The sequence below is a fragment of the Lichenostomus cassidix genome, chromosome 2, assembly GCF_008360975.1.
Source record: "Lichenostomus cassidix isolate B80296 chromosome 2, HeHo_3.0, whole genome shotgun sequence".
NCBI lineage: Eukaryota > Metazoa > Chordata > Aves > Passeriformes > Meliphagidae > Lichenostomus > Lichenostomus cassidix.
Genome location: NC_139482.1, coordinates 31147886 through 31166450, shown reverse-complemented (window position 1 = coordinate 31166450; position 18565 = coordinate 31147886). Strand labels below are relative to the sequence as shown.

The 18565-nt window shown below is 36.4% G+C and overlaps 1 protein-coding gene across 1 annotated transcript; it reads right to left on the bottom strand.

Moving 5' to 3' along the window:
• Positions 1-5851: 5851 nt before the first annotated feature.
• Positions 5852-15442, bottom strand: DNAH11 (dynein axonemal heavy chain 11). The gene is made up of 5 exons (XM_085049824.1): positions 15272-15442; positions 11715-11849; positions 10916-11021; positions 6363-6531; positions 5852-5874 (listed from the first exon to the last, which is right to left on the bottom strand). The coding sequence occupies exons 2-5, from the start codon at positions 11732-11734 to the stop codon at positions 5852-5854; spliced, it is 318 nt and encodes a 105-aa protein (XP_084905950.1). The 5' UTR covers positions 11735-11849; positions 15272-15442.
• Between the last annotated feature and the right edge of the window lie 3123 nt (positions 15443-18565).

Sequence of the window (18565 nt, the reverse complement as noted above, 5' to 3'; positions counted from 1 at the left end):
AGGAGGAAAATACAGAAACATATAGAAATATCAATAAAAATATATCATACCTTTTCTATTACAGGGAAATTTTAGACACCTCTGTCACATATTCATCACCCCTTTGAAGTCTCTTTTTCCTATTTTGTATTTCCCTTCAGAAGATATTCTATGTTGGGAAAACAAAACCAAAACTACTGAAGTTTTTCACAAAGAGTACTCCCAGCAGGACAAAAACATTCAGGAGAAGTCTGAGGTAAACAAGGGCAAAGCTAAAATCAAATGGCACAAGGTGCCTTTCTGAAATGGGACTAAAACTAAACTTAGACATTAACTGCTTGGTTTGACATAAACCAAACAATTTTGGCTTCCTTACACAGATATATGGGTTTAATATTTTTATGCATACTGGAGATGTAGTCTGCTCTTAGCACATCATTGTGGCTGTGTCTTTGCTTTGAGCTTTCACCTTAGTTCGGAATAGTCCCACAAAACCCCAGAAAATCAGGATGAGATAAAGATGCCCATGAAGTAGCAGAAATGGAAGAAAAAGCCATGTTCCTTTTTTCACTAGGTGCTAATAGCAGTTTATTTACTACAGTATCAGAATTATTTAATATGCTGCTCATATCTTTTAATGTGACCATTTTCATGCTATATTTATTTTCTTTCAATTAAACAAAAAGCAGATTTCCATACCTGAATCCTTCAGGGCTGATGCCAAGCCCTCATTTAGCCTACCAGGTGCCATTTCTACATTTAAAACCCACCAGGTTTGTGAAGCACTAAGTTCAGCCTGGGCTGGGTAGTGAAAAACTCACTGTTGTCTCTGCCTGTTTCACAGGCCACTGTGGCCTCCATGGAGCAGAGGTGTACTGGATTGCGTAGTTTCCTCAAGGTGTTGCAACCAAGGCTCCGCCTTCTGAAGCAAAAAAACCCCAAGCATGCATCTGTTTATGCACATAACATCAATGGTACATTTTATACTAAAAATAAAGGAGGTTCATGTCATTAATCTTCACAAAGGGTTTTCTTTACGTCAGCACTTTCTACAAACTTGAAATGAGAGTGGATTTTTCCGTCCACTTTCTGTCACTGTGCCTTCAGTGGGATTTAGATGAGATACCAGATATTGTAGTGTTTTACATACCCACTTGACTTGAAAACACAGACATACTGTCTTAGGGCTCCAAATATGAAAGTCTGGAGTCTTTGTGTTCACAGCCAGAGAGTAAGCACAGACAATACAGTCTTTTCGGTCTCTATGCGCTCAAACGTAGCTGTATCTTGGAGAAACCATCTCTAGGAGGCAAGCTGCATATATTTGTCCATTCAATCTGGGGCCTCCCTGCTGAGACAATCAATCATTAGAACCACAAGCAACATTGATTTTATGCAATGTGAATGCTTATGCATTCAGCACTGTTCTGAGAACAATAAGTTATTGTCTCAGGAGTTGCTGATGTGTTCTCTCTGACCTACCACTACCCAGTTAGTACACATGGTGGCTGGCCAGTTGGCAAGTATGAGGCTCAGAACCAGCTGAAACCTTGTTCAGCTGATAGGGGATGTGTGAAAGTGTTGGAGGCTTGGAGAGGACTGTGCTAAAGGATAAGACAGGAGGGAATCTGAAAGTATAATAGAAGCTGAAGTAAAAGGAGCAGAAGAAGAGAGGAAGTATGAAAAATGCAACATTTAACCAAAGTCTTGGTGAGTTCTGTGACTTTTAGTGCCTGTTTTTTTCTTTTCATTGTTCCTAAAGAGTAAACTCTCTACACTTCTTTTAAAAAGCACTTTTTGTACAAGAGTGAGATATGCACTTTATTAGATTTTTAGCAAATTACCAAGCATTGGGTAAAAAAATGTTCTGGGTTTATTATTATTTAATTGCTATTATTTTTTCCAAATTTATATATTTAAAAGTGGCATTTCATGCAATTAAAAGTGTCTATTTAATCTACATCCCAAAGATGGTAAAATTCATGAAGGAGATTTCACATAACTCAACAAATCTGACCATTAGATCTACATTTGTCATGGAACAGAACATACGCTTTTTTGCTGCTGTACATCTCAAGGGCAGCATTTATAGATTCCACTGTATTCTCTAGAAATTCAAGATCAGCAATGTTGTCAACAAGTTTGGTAAGATGATGGGCTATTTGCACCCAAAAATACCAGATGTATAAGGGAACCATTTACATTAGGTTTGTGTCAATCACACTAATACATGCCTCTGTTAAAGTGGATGACTGACTGTTGCATGATTGCTACACATGAGGTTTTTATGGGGAAAAGCTGGGCCAAAATGATAAATCAGTAAATGGAACTAATTACACTACTGTCAGTTGTCAGAAGAGTGAAGGACAAAGATAGCTCAATATAAAACTGAGAAGTCTTGAAATTCTTATTATTTATGGCTAATGTTTATTTCACAAATTGCCTATTTAGGTCTAAATGCCTTTTGTGGCTGCACATCTCTCCAAAGACTTTGGAGATCACTGTCTACACACCAGCATGCTCCAAGCCTGACAACTAGAACAGACGACTTCTTTGCTTATATGTAGATGAAACAAACCACTGAGATTTAATTCTATGAGGAATCTATGAGAGCCTAGCATCATGTTTGAAAAGGCTCCGTGTTCAAGCCTTCATCATCTCATCAGTTGCAGAAATAGCATCTCATCTGATGCAGAAAGCATCAGTTCTGTTACAAGTCACAGCCCTTCAAAAAAAGGTTTTTCCTGAGGCACACTAAAAGCTGTAGCACTCAGGATTTATGGTTGTGGCTGGATAGTAACTGAGGCCAGGAGTATCATCTGGCATGTAGATAACATAGTATGAAGCTTCTGAAATACATCAAAGTGCCTGTGCTTTTATACAAATTGGTGTCACAAAACTGAGCAGATGATTGTTCAAGGAAGGAACATGGAATTACAGCTACAAAAACATCCCTTGTGCAAGGGTTGGCAGCTCAGTCAGTAACAGCCTAACAGACCCCATAGATCTTTCAGCCTTACTTATCACTACTCACTGCATGCCTGAAATTTGATCAATACATGACAGAAGACGAATAGATTTGATGATCCCATTGACCTTTTCCATTTCTGATTCCTGCAAACCTACCACCCAAAAATCCAAATAAATGCAACTTCCACATGGCTAAATTTCCAGCAAAATCAGACTGGGATTTGTAACATGTCTCATCTCTTCTTGCTGAAGACCTTGTACTTGTCCTAGCTGGGAGGGGGAAAACATGTTTACTACCTTCCTTAGGCAAAGTGTTCCCATTTGCAAAGAAAATTAATGCTCAGAAGCAAAGGTGCAGTTCCATCATATTATCAGCTCACAAGGTTGGCTGGAAAACTTTCCTTTCTGTAGAGAAAATGAAGCACATTAATACACAGAGACTCAACCATTTTGGCTGTGTTCCTCTTGAAAGGATGTCTAGAAAGTCTGCTGGAAAAACAAAATAGAAGCAAGGAAAAGGTATCTGCTTGCTTTCTAAGTACCCAGCCAAACATTTTCACAAAAAGAAAGTCTGAAAAGAAGACAGATTTTAATGACACATGCCTTTAATCACCTCAAAGCTGAGAATTCCCTCCCCGTTAAGGTAAAAATCAGACCAAACATTAAAACAGAATGATACAATCCACTTTTGATTTAAAATAATAACTATGGACACAGCTGTAAGGAACAGAGATGGTGGCAAACCTTTCACATTTCCCTTCCAGAAAATAAAAGGGAATATAATCTTTCATTCATTCAGACCAAGGAAACCAAATGAATGGATTTGTGCAAGAAAAGTCCTTCAAAAGGTAAGCCTGGCCAGGGGAAGCTCCTCTTCAACGTTCCAAAGACTCCAGCCTTAGCAAGTAAGGGACAAGAAAAAAAATTCTAACTCAACAGGGAAGTTATGTGCAGACAAATTTAAAAACAAAACCACCAAAACAACAAACAAAGAAATAGATAAGAATCAGTTGAGTGGGGGAGCAATGTAACCACTTTTTTAAAAGATACACATTATTTTTGATGTATGAAGAGTTAAAAACATGAAATTATACATTGGTATTGACACAAAAGGTACTAAGAATCAAAATGCTTGAATATATGCCGATCTGGAAAGGAACAGATGCCAAATATATTTATTTTTGACTGATGCACTCCAGCTATTAGCTTGGTATCTCTCAGAACAAAAGCTACATGTCAAGAAACAGGTTTGTGTTCAGGGTTTCTTTAACTTCCTCTTGCAACTTTTTCCTGCAAGAAGAAACAGACTGACTAAACATTGCTGCCTCTACAGCCAGGAAGAGTGAAGGCCAGTGGCAAGTTAGGACTTTGAAGGACTTTGGATGCACAGAATCCACAACCTCCTGTTGCAAGTGTGGAAGAAAGACTCCCAGCTTCCAGAGCGTGGATAGGGAGAAAATGAATTTGATTCAAACAAAATGTATTTTAAGACCTTTGACAATTTTAACATCATTCCATCCCTAAATAATGAACCAGTGCCTCAAATTTAATTGGTCATGTAAAAAGCAGAACAAATCCAGTATGTCAAATAGAAACAAATGACAAAAATATCATCAGGTCATCTCACACCTGTACAAAGAGGAAACAATCTGACAGCTCTCAGCTCCTGCTTGTTGCAGAACTACACTTTAGAACAATTTATAATCATCCTGGAAATTTTACCTGTGCTGCAGAGTTTCAAAGCTTTCATACACCTTTGGCTTTCTTGTATCTTCCATCACATTTTCTCTATTTGTTATGTCAGTCACCAACTCCTATATGGAAACCCTCAAATTTATTTTTTTTTCTACTTCATTTGGTTTACTAAACTGGGACAAGAAAAACATGGGGAAAAGAGCAGGAAAAATCTAATCAGCTTTAGGTTCTGTTTCTTAAATGGAAAAAAAAATATTAAAGCCTCAAACACCTATTTTGAGAGTCTTACACTGAATATGAAAGAAAGGTGAAATGAACAGAGTGAACTGCAAATACCACTGTTTATACTATTAAAACTCTTCTAACAAGATAAAAATGACAGATTAGAACAGAATTATTAACTCTGAGTATTTCTTCTCATGCAAGTGCGATGCCTTTTTCAATATGCACCAAGAAGAAACTTACATCTGTTAAACACCACAAATCACTTCATTGGTCATAAAAGGGCAAAGGTGTGAATAAATATACCTTTTTTAGGCATATAGTGAGACATGCTGCTACTCATGTTTCTAAATTGCAGGTTTAAGCAAGTAGAAATATATTTGACATTTCAAGCACAGAACCTCCCAATGGAACATTATCCTACATTAGCCTTTCAGTACATGATGAGAACTTTTCCTGGCATCTGTGGATTGAATTACAGGTATACTGGCAACTCAAAAGTCATCATTGTTACTATGCAAGGGTTCAATGATTTTTTTTTTGTCAGAATAAACAATTAACACACAATTTTTTGTGTCAATTCAAATGTTTATGTTGATTGCTGTAGTTACTTTTGGCCATTAATAAATAACAGACCATAAACTTGCATTTCAACCATCACTTTCCTAAATGATATGGAGTTTGGCAGAAGAGATTTCTGCTACTCAGAAGCGTCATATCTCTATGTGACTCCAAGAGCTTAAAAAGCTAACAAGGGGTAAATAAAAGAAGATATTAAAGATATGTGAAGGAATGACCTGCAGAGCTTTGTCTCAAATTGTGACACCAACAACTGCCAGTCAGTGTGAAAGGAAAACACGACAAATAAATACTTTGATGAAGGTACCACGTGCATTGAAATTCCATCCAAATGGAAATGACAGAATCTGCCATATTTAATTTATTATTCCAGCTTTTCACTTGTTTAATAAAATATACCACATATTTACTTTTCTGAATGGTTTCCATCTGAAATTAGAAAAATAAAAAGAACAGAAAAACTACACTAATCAAAATAATTTATCAAACAGAGGAACTAGAGCTAACAAGAGCTTAAGAAATAAGAAATTCTCCATTATTATAGCATATCATAACAGCAGATATCTTTAAACACTGAAAATGGACAGAAGATACTTCAATCAAAGAAAGTGCCCTCTCTAAAAATGAGCACCTTCCATGCAGCTCCCAACCCTCTGGAGCTGTTTGTGAGCAGAGCAGATGAACCTCTGCAAATTCCACCTGTCTCTAAAAATGATTGTTGTCAGAGGGGTCTGTCATAAACCCCCACCCTCTTTTTTATTTCACATACTGCCTCAGCTCAGAGAAGTGACACCATGGTTTTACATATAACTCCACAGGGGCTGGAAAATCATTCAGAAAAATAAAGTTTTAAAATAAAGTCCCCAAACCAAAGCATGTTCCAGAACATTCAGTTTGGACATGAGTAATAAACCCACCAAAACATCCAAGTGGGTGGGAAGAGTGAGGAAGGGGTGGCACTGAGACAGATAAATTGCAGAAATAGACAGCTATGGAACCTGCCTTGGCAAACCTTCTGAGCTGCTCATCCATCTGTTCCACATTAATCTCTCTCCACTGGGTTTTAGCCCAATCATCAATGCTGCTCTGAAACAAAAAGTACAGATAAAAGCATCAACAACATTTGGTAAAGACAAGCTTCTGCTACAAAACAGATAAATGGATGCAGAGGAAAGCCCATCCTACAGCAATAGCTTGTGGGCCTTAATTTTTTCCTACACCACCATTACTTAGCAAGCACACATAATAATCCATCTTCTCTAAATTCAGCCCAAAGGCCAAGCACTTTAACAGTTTCATGCTTCAGTATCTGATAAAAACACACATGCACAACTTTCTTGAGCAATTAAACACACACCTGTATCCACAAATAACACACAGGTGCACCTGGGAGATGTGGGGAAGCTGCTCTGCAACTCCTCCTGGGGGTGCTACACACAAAATTATGGAAAGAAGGTCCAGTGCACATATTTTTAACCTTGTCTGTGAAAAGCAGCTTCTTGAGAGAAACAGAACTTTGCAAGACTGATTTCCCATATGGGTCTGTAAAATGACTTGTCTGGACTTTTGCTTCTAAATAAGTAGAGTTTTCTAATGTACAATACTGAGTTCTGAAGAGGAATTTTATGGATTTCTGAATTTTTGCTCAGTTATTTTTATTAATCAAGCAAGCTATTGGTATAAAAAAAAGCTCTAGAGGAAACTACAAAGTTTGTTTTGCTTTGGGATTATCTTGAAATTGGTTGACTTGGGAACAGATATTTTTACTCTGGGTATCCTAAAACACAGCAACTATAATTTCAAAAACAAAAGGAATAGTAAAGTCTTCAGTATTTAATTTTTTTAAAAATCAAAACTATAGCATCTCCTGGAGCAAATTAAAAATATAACATTGAAATATATTTAAATGTATGAGTAATTTAAAGAAAAATCTTACATTAATATAAACTTGAATATTCCACACTTCCTTGAGCAACTGCACTTCTTTTCAACATTGATTCATGTGCTTGTAGCCTAAAATAGATACTTCAAATAGTTCTGCAGATAGATTTCTGCATTTGAAACATTTCTTTTTCCAGCATCTCATGCTCTTGATTTGCCTGGAAGTAGGAAAGAACACTCAAAGTACAGTTGTAAGGTATATTGAGCTTACTTAACCTGTCAGTGAAATCTATAGATCCTGCATATATGATTCAATATAAGAAAAGCTGAGAGAATTATTGCAAAGAGGTTACAAAGCTGCATTTGCATTGCTTCTGAAAGCACCCAAAAACATACAAAGGACTTTATATTCGAACCATACAAAAAAAGCATAGAAAGAAGTTAATTTATATTCTTGTAATAAATCTCTTAATAAACCATTTCTTCTTAAAGTGGTATAAATGTTAGCACAGTCCCTTCACAATGTTTTAAAAAAGATAAACTAAACAGTCCACTTTAGGCTATTTTATTCAAGAGCACATTATGCTGACTGTGTAATAGAACAGGAGAAAGTATTCTGAATTTTTTTTCCAGTGACCAAATGCAACACTGGAAGAGAAACAAGAAACCTGAATTTGGTGGCACCAGAATTATACCAGTGTCTTGAAATAAAAATCCCCAAACCAACAATGTCAAATATACCAGTAAAACAAAAAAACCCTCCAAAGCAATCCCTCAAACACACACACACACACAAAAACCCACTAAAAAACCCAAAAAACCCAACTCACAAATATTTAATATCTACATTGAAATATCATTAAATTTTGTACTGAAAGATTACAAGCAAATATGTTTTTCTGAGAATCCTCATCACCTTATGGAGGTGAACATATGGATTTTCTACATCAAACTGAAAGGGAGCTTCCATTTAAAATCTTTCTTTGAATTCCATCTGCTTCGAAGAACAGGTAATGCCTGATTATTGCCACTGATTATGTTCTTATTAGGAAAAACAGAGACAAAAATACTGATCCCAGAATTCAACATATATCAAGTAAAGTGCATTTTCTACTGATTAACTGCAATGCCTGAAGAGGAGTTACTGCATGATATACTGACACAGCTCTCCTCCTAAAGGCATTCCCTTCTTCCAGCAATTCCTTCTGAATGGAGTAAAATGTCACACATGGTGGAAATATCCCAGTAAAATCTGTATATTAACTGTGAGAATACTCCAACACCTTCTTATGAATATGAAATTACAGCAGATGAATTATTTAACTAAAACTATAATCTATGTTACAGCTTTTACTAGAATTTTTTTCAACTGTAAAAGAATTCATTATAGGCATCATTGGTAATTATAAACTATTTGAACTTAATGAATTCAGTTATTTTATGTGTAATCACATAAAACTTAATTTTAATTACGTTGGGAATCTTCCATACAGTAAACCAGAGAGTTCTACTCCTGCTGCTTTAACACACTTTCAAATATGTAAAGATGACCAGGAAATAGTTTTCTAATTCCACACATCTCCCCAAAATCTCTAGTAAAAAAAATCAGTAAACCATGCAAAAAAAATTTCATCAGGATAGAAAGATACTTTGACAGGTGGTTTTTGTCTGTATGAAAAGTAAGGGAAAGAAAGGGAAGCTTGAATCTGACTCACTTCAGAGTAACCAGAAAACCAGCTAAAGGTACACATCAAAAATCCTGCTAAAAATACTAGACCAGACAGACACAGAAAGAGAAATATCACGGGACTGGAAAACTCACTGAAACTGGAAGGAAGTTATAATTATTTAATGAAAAACATTAGTTTAAGTTTCACCCAATTCTATTTAACAGAATTTACAGTGCAGTGCATATCCCTAAACAGACTAAATAAAGGTTTCTCACATGCAGATGCTGCTTTAATAGCTTAACAGCACTTCTTTTAGTGCCAGTAGGAAACACTACAGAGTTGCTGTGCTTTCCCATCTATTCTTACCGCCAAATTTTGCTTAATTTAGGCAATTGCCCCAAATCTCACTTGCCTGAAAAATTTTGACTGGGATGGGTGTGGGATAGAATATATAGAGAAAAGGTGGAGGAGGTTGTCTTTAAGACAGCACCACCGGACAGCCATCAAATACTACATTTTGGAGCCATATTTAAACAGTCCCAAACTACTGCTATCTGTGGTATGGAAGGCAAAGTAACACAGACACTCACTGGAGTTTCTGTATGGTTCTGGGAGGGGGGTTATGAATGTGAACATGATTTGGTCATTATTAAGAAAAAAAATTAGCAAAAAGTCACTACAGGCCGTATTAGAACAAAATGCAACATCTCTTTTGGAACTGATTTTCCATCATTCACATGAAACAAAGTTTTTAAAGAACAAAAGAAAAGATACACACACTTTACTTATCCCAAAATCAGGAAGTTTTGTGAAATTATTCCTTTTCTAATATATAGCTAAAGCAGAATCTGGAATGTTGGATTGGTTCAACACCAAGAAATATTTCACCTCTCTCAATATAGCCTCTATCTAGAGGAAAGGAAGGAAGAAACAGTTCATCTTATATTTATCCTTTCAGAAGCCTCAACACAATGACTTTTTTGTTTACTTTGTATTTAACCTCAGATACAAAGGCATTAAAATATCATTTTAATGACTGCAGTATGAGAATGTATACAGGAGACATCATTAAATTAGTATTCAGCAATTCAGGAGTAGGAATTTCAGGGCTTTCTGAAGCATGAAAAATTAAAAGAACCACTGCATTTTACAGGGTAAGAGTTAGCTGTTGTTATCACATTCCTCCATGTGTCTCTGGGGAAACCATTTACTACAGTAATGACTTCCTTTGGTGTTTAAAGTAAGAACACCTGAGCAGGTATAGAGCAACTAGGTTTCCTGACTGGAAAACATAGACAACAAGCTTGATGAGAGGCAGCTGACAGAGCTGGGGTTGTTCAGCCTGGAGAAAAGGAGGCTTGGGACAGACCTTGTCACTCTCTACAACTCCCTGAAAGGAGTCTGTAACAAGGTCAGTATTTTCTTCCAGGTAGCAAGTGACAGAACAAGAGAAAGTGACCTCAGGTTGTGCTAGGGGAGGTTTAGACTGCATATTAGGGAAAAAATTCTTCACTGGAAGGGCTGTCAAGCATTGGAACAGGCTGTCCAGGGAAGTGGTGGAGTCACCATCCCTGAAGGTGTTTGAAAGGAACTTAGATATGGCACTTAGGGACTCGGTTTAATGGTGGACTTGGAAGTGCTGGGTTTAAGGTTGTACTTGATGATGCCAGAGGTCTTTTCCAACCTGAATGACTGTATTATTCTATAAAAATATGTAAGGCTTAAGATTTTAAGATTCATTCATACCCTGGAGGATTACTGTAATTTTCTGACTCTGAAGTCAAAGGAAAACATCAGTGGTATAATTAGTTACAGTTCTAAGTACATACTTTAGGATCAAAATTCACCATCAGGAGTCTGTTTTGGGGATTATGCTTAGTTAAAGTTTGGTTCAAATTTAACTGACAAATTTAACCCACCTGAACTTTCCATATACTGTAGGTCTGATCTTCATATTGGTCAAGAGATTTCAACTTCTCCACATGTTTCTGAGAAATAAAGGTAGTTTCTGGACTTTCTAGGAATCTGCAAGGAAAAAACGATCAACTAATAATATTTTTTCTTTTACTGATAGCACCTCATGACCAAATTTTGGTGGAAAGTTTTGTTGTCCATATTTTTCATTTTTAGATTAAATTCTATATATGCTGTCCATTTTTAGTCTCTCTATAGTTTTACTAAGTTGAACTAGAGGGGAAAACATGCATAAATCAAGAAGTGAGAACACTGGACACAATTAAAACTTGGGTGGGGAAAGGAATTCATGCCTCCTCCTTGCACGCTGTTAGTTATGTCAGTTTTCAACATTGGAATTGTTATTCTTCAACAATTTAATTCATGTGTGTCCAAAGTTCTCACAGGAGCTTCCATGCTCTGTTCTCCCACCTGAAAACATGTTTACTTAGGATCAGGACAAGAGGAAGAGACAGGGCACAGCTATCAAATAACTTGGATGTCCAGATCCTCCATAAGTATCTTTGAAAGCCTTGTCCCCAAAGAACAGCAAAACTGTTTATGGACTCCTATGAAAAGGAGGACCAAAATGTCTTTATTTGTTCCTTCAGTTCTTTAGACCATTTAAGCTTTCCCAAAGTAACCAGCATATTTTTGTTCATTATTTAATTCTAACCTCCTCCTCATCCCCTGCTTATTAGCCTATAAATTAAGGTATTTCGAACCCACAGGAAATTAAACTTTTATTTTTGAATTGTTCAATACCTTTTTAGTGTGTTCATCATGTCCGTTTGCAGTTATCCAGTTCTTCACCAAACATTTGTAATGAAATGTTGCAATTTGGGCTAATTATCTCCACAGACAAGGTTTTTTTTAAAAACCTTCCAAGATGGTTAAAAGCTTGAACAGAAAATAAAAAGAGAAAAAGTAATGTAAGCATTAGAGTTCTCTTTCTGTAATACTCTCAACATGAAATCTCATCCAGAATGTTTCTGAAGTACAGAGATTGGCTCTGTATGAAGCTATGCTGTTGGTGTGTGCCATGTGCTTACCAACAGGACACATATTTCTAAATATGCTCTTAAATTGTCCACAACAGATGAATTCTAGAATGCTAAGGGATGACAGATTATCTCAGATCCTAGAAAGTATTAAACTAGGCTTTCCGGATCCGGACATATACACCACAGTCTTGATACTTTCTAAATCATGGAATATTTTGGGTTGGAAGTGACTCAGAAGGATCACTGAGTTCACCTCTTAAGTGAAATCCTACCCTGCACTTTTCTAACTTGTATTTTCCTTTTTTCTTCCTTCCCCTTTTTTTTCCTCAGATATATCCTCTCTCATAAGTCACTGGGCTCTCCCTCCTGGGTCTCATAAAAATTTCAAGTCAATAAAATTTTAATAAAAATTTTAATGTTTTCTAGAGGGAGAAAAGTGCCTGCTTGTTGTGATAACTTAAACCATAGCACCTACTCATGTAAAAGCTTACTAAAAAAGTGGCACACAGAAGTGATTTCTCTAAGTTGCCTTCCTTTCTTATTGATAAAGTTAAAACAAGTTATCTGTCTTTTTAAAGAGTAGATGTAATAATGGATGTGTTATCTGAAATCAACGAGAAAACAAGTTTGGAAAGAAACAGGGTAAACATTAAATGCAAGACACTAATTTAATTGCTAACAATGCCAAAAGTGTCAACCTAAAGAAAATTAATTTCTTCAAAATTAGTAGATAATTATTCATTATTATTGCCTTATACTTATCACAACTAATTTGCGATACTTTGCCAAAGCTTGAGTATAATACAAAGGTCTAAATACATGTCTAAAAGGGACTTCAAGAGTAATTAGTCCATATTCCTGCCCCGAGAAGAGATTTTCTATACCTACACAATTTGCAGAAAAGTTTTTTTCTAGCTCGCTCTGGAAGATTTTTCAGTGATGAAGAGCCTGTCACCTACCCTAGCAATCTGTTCTAGCAATTCATTATGCTTGGCATGAAGTAGTTTTCCCAATCATCAGACTTGAACTTTATACACTTTAAATTAAGTTCAGCATGTTCTGGGTGTAGAGAATAGACTATTTCATTCCTGTGTGCAGAAATCTTTAATGTATTTGAAGATTTATGCACGTTCTCTCTCTTCTTCAGCCTCAATGACTATCAACAGATCCTTTTTCCTGAAGTGTAATGCCTACACCTGAGCACAACACTCCACTAGAGGCCTCATCAAGGCTGATTGAAGTGTGAGATTTCATAGCCTTGTGCCTTTCAGGACAACCACTCATTTGAACATTTGAACTCTAACCTCTTTCTTAATAACATGATTTCATTCACTCATATTTGACATATGAAAACTCCTAGACCACATTTTGAAGAACTGTTTCTAATCAGTTATTTCCTATCTTACATCTTCTTTATTCCAGTGTCAGAATAATATACTCTAATGCAGAAACATGCTCCAACTGGTTAACCACATGCTACACTGGATGGAGAGCCTGGACACACCTGCCGTCCATGGGTTCTCTGTGTCTCGTGCAGACAAGTGCAAAATACAGAATGTGAGTGAGCTGAAAATCTGTTTCTTTGAATTACATTTTGAATCTGGCTTTAGCTACAGGTTAACTTCTGGAAAGAACCCGTATAAAGCAAGAATACAATCAGAACACAGTTTGATTCCCAGCTGCAATACTTATGTCAGTATTCCAAGGCAATCAATTCACAAATAGCTAAACTAAAGTATAATTTAAGCAACGCACAAAACTGTTTTCCTAATAATAAATGAACAGTTTATGTATATGGGTACTGACTTTGAACACAGATTCTAAACTAGAACAGTCATGAAATCCTGCAAAAGAACTGAGACAACACATCTGGATTCAGGGTTTTGGCTTTAAATTCAGTATAATCATCTTCAGACCCTTGCAATATTAAAAAAAAAAAAAAAAGAGAGAGAAAAAAGTAAAATGTGAATATTTTTCCAAGGGGAGAAAAATCTAATGGACAGCAATGGTAGCGCTAAACACGTAGCTCACCTCTGTCACTGAACACACTATGGAGATTTTTCAGTACAGTTTTAACCAATGAGCAATGATCAATGCTATTAACAGTGATAGTTGTTTTTTGGTTTTTTTTTACAGAAACTGAGTTAGCAACTGAAGCATTTGCTTAGAAATACAGATTGATTTTAAATAACAGTTTAAGATACAATGCAAATGTACCACTGCAAAATCAATACATGTGTGTACTAGTGACACCTTTGTTTAAGAAGCTTAGTAAGAGGGATAGCCACCTATATTGCCCCTTACTTTTATGCTGTTTCATCCTGTTAACCCTCCTGTTAAATAAAGATCTTAACGAGTTTTTCCAAAGCCAAATTATATCTATGTGTTATCATTAAGAAGGTTATTATGTTCATCAAACTTCAGCTACTCAAATACCTGAAGTCGGCTCACTAAGCAAACTGTATCTTTTGACTCTAAATCATTGTTACATTTAATTATTTTGTCTTAATCCATGGCTACCACAAGTATCAGGCTACAGAATAACAGTCATTTTCTATAGCACAGTTGCACTCTCTTAATACTCAAGGTAATTAACCATGTTCACAGATAAGAACTTTTGGAAAAATAATAGCAGAGTGGAAAATAGAGGTGCATATTAATGCAAGCTCATGCTGGCTCTAAAGGGAGAGCTCCAGCACTTCCTGCTTTGTTCCATTAGCAACACAAACAGCAACATGCAACATGTTACATGCAACACTTGTCACTTTGCTAAATATGTTAAATAATAATGATCTCTGAGAATTTTTTTCTTTTCAGCTTGTCTGCATATCTCTTTTCTTGCAAACCACTTGAAAAATAAACACACAAATAGAACTATCAGTAGTCAAGGCGGACATTAAAGAAAATCCAGCACCTTCGGATAGGCATATCAAAATTTAAGAATCTTCTTCCTTTCTAACTCACTCCATCCCTCAAGTAACCTGGATTTTGTTTGAGTTTTTTTTAAATACACAGTACAAGCGCACTCATAGATACACAAAATCCATGACAGGATAAACTATTGCACTTTTCCAAGACAAGTAAAGGAATTTAGATTTAGTTCTGTGACCAAATTAGAATATATTCAGCTTTAAGAATATATATATTTAACTCATCAAGAATCCATTTAAGACAGTCTGAGAAGCCTACATTTTTGCCCTGAAAGCTAAGCATACTTTGATCCTCTGGGATCAGACCCCTCTGCTCACATCACAAACCAGATCATTGTTCTGCTCTGGTTTTTGAGCAATTCCATTCACATTTTAACCAAACACATACCTGCCTATCCAGAAGCATGTAAGGCTTGTTCCTGGAAATATGTGGACACTATTCATATATCATGAAGTTAACAGCACGAGCCTTGAAGTTTCTGAAAAATAAATTAGCTGTGAGATGACAGCTATTGTTTGATAAAGCTCCCAATTAGGACTGTAAAACCCAAAGGCAAATAGTTTCTGAAGAACCTGGAAAATAAATATTTTTGCAATGACAGTAAAACCAGTGCAGTAATTGGTGCTTGGTATTTCACCTGTACTTTTGCTGTCAACACTAAGATTGCATGCATGGGGAAAAGAGGCTCAAACTTGAAAACTAATACTCATTGACTGTGCTTTCCTTGGCAATAAGCTGGAAAGTCAGTAAATTTGCAATACAGAATGCTCATTCAGAACTGTGCTAGAAAGGCTGCTTTTGTCATAAGTCAGTTAAGTCACTAAGGAAGCACTCATCAGCTCAAAAATGGATCAATCCAAACCCTCTCACATTCTACATCTGATCAAATATGGTAATTGCTGTACTCTGTTACAGCTTGAAACTGTTGTTCAAGCACCTCAACATTTATGTTTATATAGTGAGTATGCAGGGAATCCTCCAGAGGTAAAGGCAAACTACACCCTCGGAAGGGGTGTCTTGAATCCACATCTCCTACAGACAATGACACTTCAGATCTTCCTGGTGCTTCAGAAGAAAAAAGGTAGCAGTAGATCACTACTGCCATTCACTTCTCCTTTCTGAGGCAGCTTTGTGCAGGGATCAGCAGGAATTTAGAGTGAATCATAAGAGACTTTTCTAGGAGCAATGAAATTCAGAAGTACTGTAGAGCAAGTCCTGACCCTGAGACATGGGAAGCTTTGCTATGAATTTGAAAGCAGTACCAGGATTTCAGTCCAAAGGCATGAACAACTTTAAGAGACTTCTGCATGAACTAAGCATGTGCCATTCATTAAGCTCAGCTCTGGTTTATGGCCATTGCTCTGGGTTTTTAATTACCTAGATAAAGATATATACTTGCAAAAAAAATCAATGTATGGACACACAGAGAATATACTTCCCAGCCCACCTAATAGAACAGTAAATCTCTATATTCCACTAATAATTTTCTTATAAGTATTATTAATATACCACTGCATTAATATATATATATCATTACATTATTTTTATTTGTTATTTATTATTTTAACAACTTTAATATTTGGGTCTGTTTCAGAAAATTTGCCTGTTTAAGTAATACCTTATCCAAAGAAACCATTCATCACACATGCAGCAATCTCTCTCCTTAACACCCTGCCAAAATTGCCATACAGCAGCTCCAAGCTGCCTGTGGCCAGCAAACTTATACCCCTGGGGGGGCTGAGCCCACCTTCTAATCATGTGCATCTGGGCAAAGCCAGCAAGCTCGTGGGTACACAGGTGCCAGGAGCACAGGGAAATGGCAGGGACCCAGCTAGGAGAATCCTTTCTGGATCAGGATGGTGAAGAAAGTCATCCCAGGGCACCTATGACATCTGCACCTGGCGCTGGGCACACACCTGTGGGGTCAGACCTGGCTTCACCAGCGCCCTCACTTCAAGGGGAATTTAATCAATGTCTCTCTGCTCCACAAAGCTGCAGGGTAAACAGGAAGGAGAAGAGACAGAATCTGGCTGCCCTCCTGCCAGTTAAGTGCTGTAGCCAGCAGGCAGCAATGCCAACTACATAATACGATAGAGTACCTCTTTATTTAAATTTATGTTAGAAGGGGATTAAATCTCTCAGAAAACCTAATTTTCCTAGTTCACAGATATTTATAGCCATGAATTAACATTAAAATTTTGAAAATTACCAAAAAAAAGCTGTCTACAAAAAGCACAGAAATAAATATTCTCTTGAGTAGAGTCAACTGGTTTTTTATCTACACCAGAACTGCACATAAATTACATCTTAACACTCAGAGAAAAAAAAGATTACAGAACTGATAGTTCTGTTTACTAGATGTGAAAAAAAACTTAAAAAAAAATATTTTTTATTTTGGGCAATGTTGGTGGGGTATTTTGTTTCACTTTATCCAAATTTATTTTATTCACTTAAATTTAGTGAATTTAGTTCATTCACTCAAAATATTTTTCAAGAGCCAGCTGAATGTTTCTCCACATGTGACAATTCTAAATAATTCAGACACATGATTAGGAAAAAGCATCCAGAAGTCTACCCTTAAGAAAATTAATTTCTGTTTTAAAGAAGAAATTGTAGACACTGTACCCAGCTGTGTTGGAAGCCTATCTCATGCCTAGTTCCATTCAGCACTATAAAATCTCCAGTGTCACAACCTCCAAGTTTATAGAAATATTTGGATAAAAAATGAAAAAATGGTAAAAATTCCTGTGTACAGGGTGCAATATTACAATGTTACTGTAATCTGAAGGATCATATGTTCTTCTGAAGAGCTTTCCAGAAGCTATACATTCTGCAGACCTGTTTACTTTAAATATGCCCCTAGAGTCCACCAAAATCCAACTTTTTCAGCTTTTGAAATGCCAACATAATAATGGAAATTTCCTACATCAAATGAATAAAAATTAATTAACCTCTACAAAAAAGCCAGTAACAAACCTATGTTTGAGGTGGTTTTTGCCATTTGAACTTTTCCATTCTGATTTAGCACAATGAGCAGTAAAATCTGTGCTACCTTAAATAATTATTATTTAAAAAAAAAAGGTGGAGGAGCAAGAGGTATTTTCAGCAAGGCTTTATCCTGGTTGGGTCACTTACAGGATTGAAACAAAAGTGGAAATAAATTGTCCCATAGAGCATACATATTTAACTCCATTTCCATTTTAGCAGATTAAGTTAAAAAATACCTAGATGAAAAGGAGCAAGCACTCCTAAACACATACTTTCATGTACAAATGCATTATTTATTATAATAACAGAAAATATTGCTATGAAAATTAAACTTAAATCTTTCCCAGAGGAATAAATTTGAACACACTTTAACCTCTTTTGTAACATGTGGCAAATTAATTTCTATGGTCTCCGATTTCATTCGCATGAAGTAATTGTTTTATGCCCCAAAGGGATGAAAATAACTCTTTCCTTGTGTGTTTAGCAATGAGCAACAGCTATTCTCCCTAGGAGCAAACCAGTCATGGGTTTCCCAAGCAGACCCCTGGTCAGTGCAGACCCCTGGGCTCACCATCGTCATCTACAAACTTCCCTCAGTTGTCCCCTCCCCCTGGCACAGGGCAGGGCTCTCTGTGGATTATCCAGATTGGAGAACCCACCTGATTATCCAGAACCAAGACAGCCAGCAAGAGC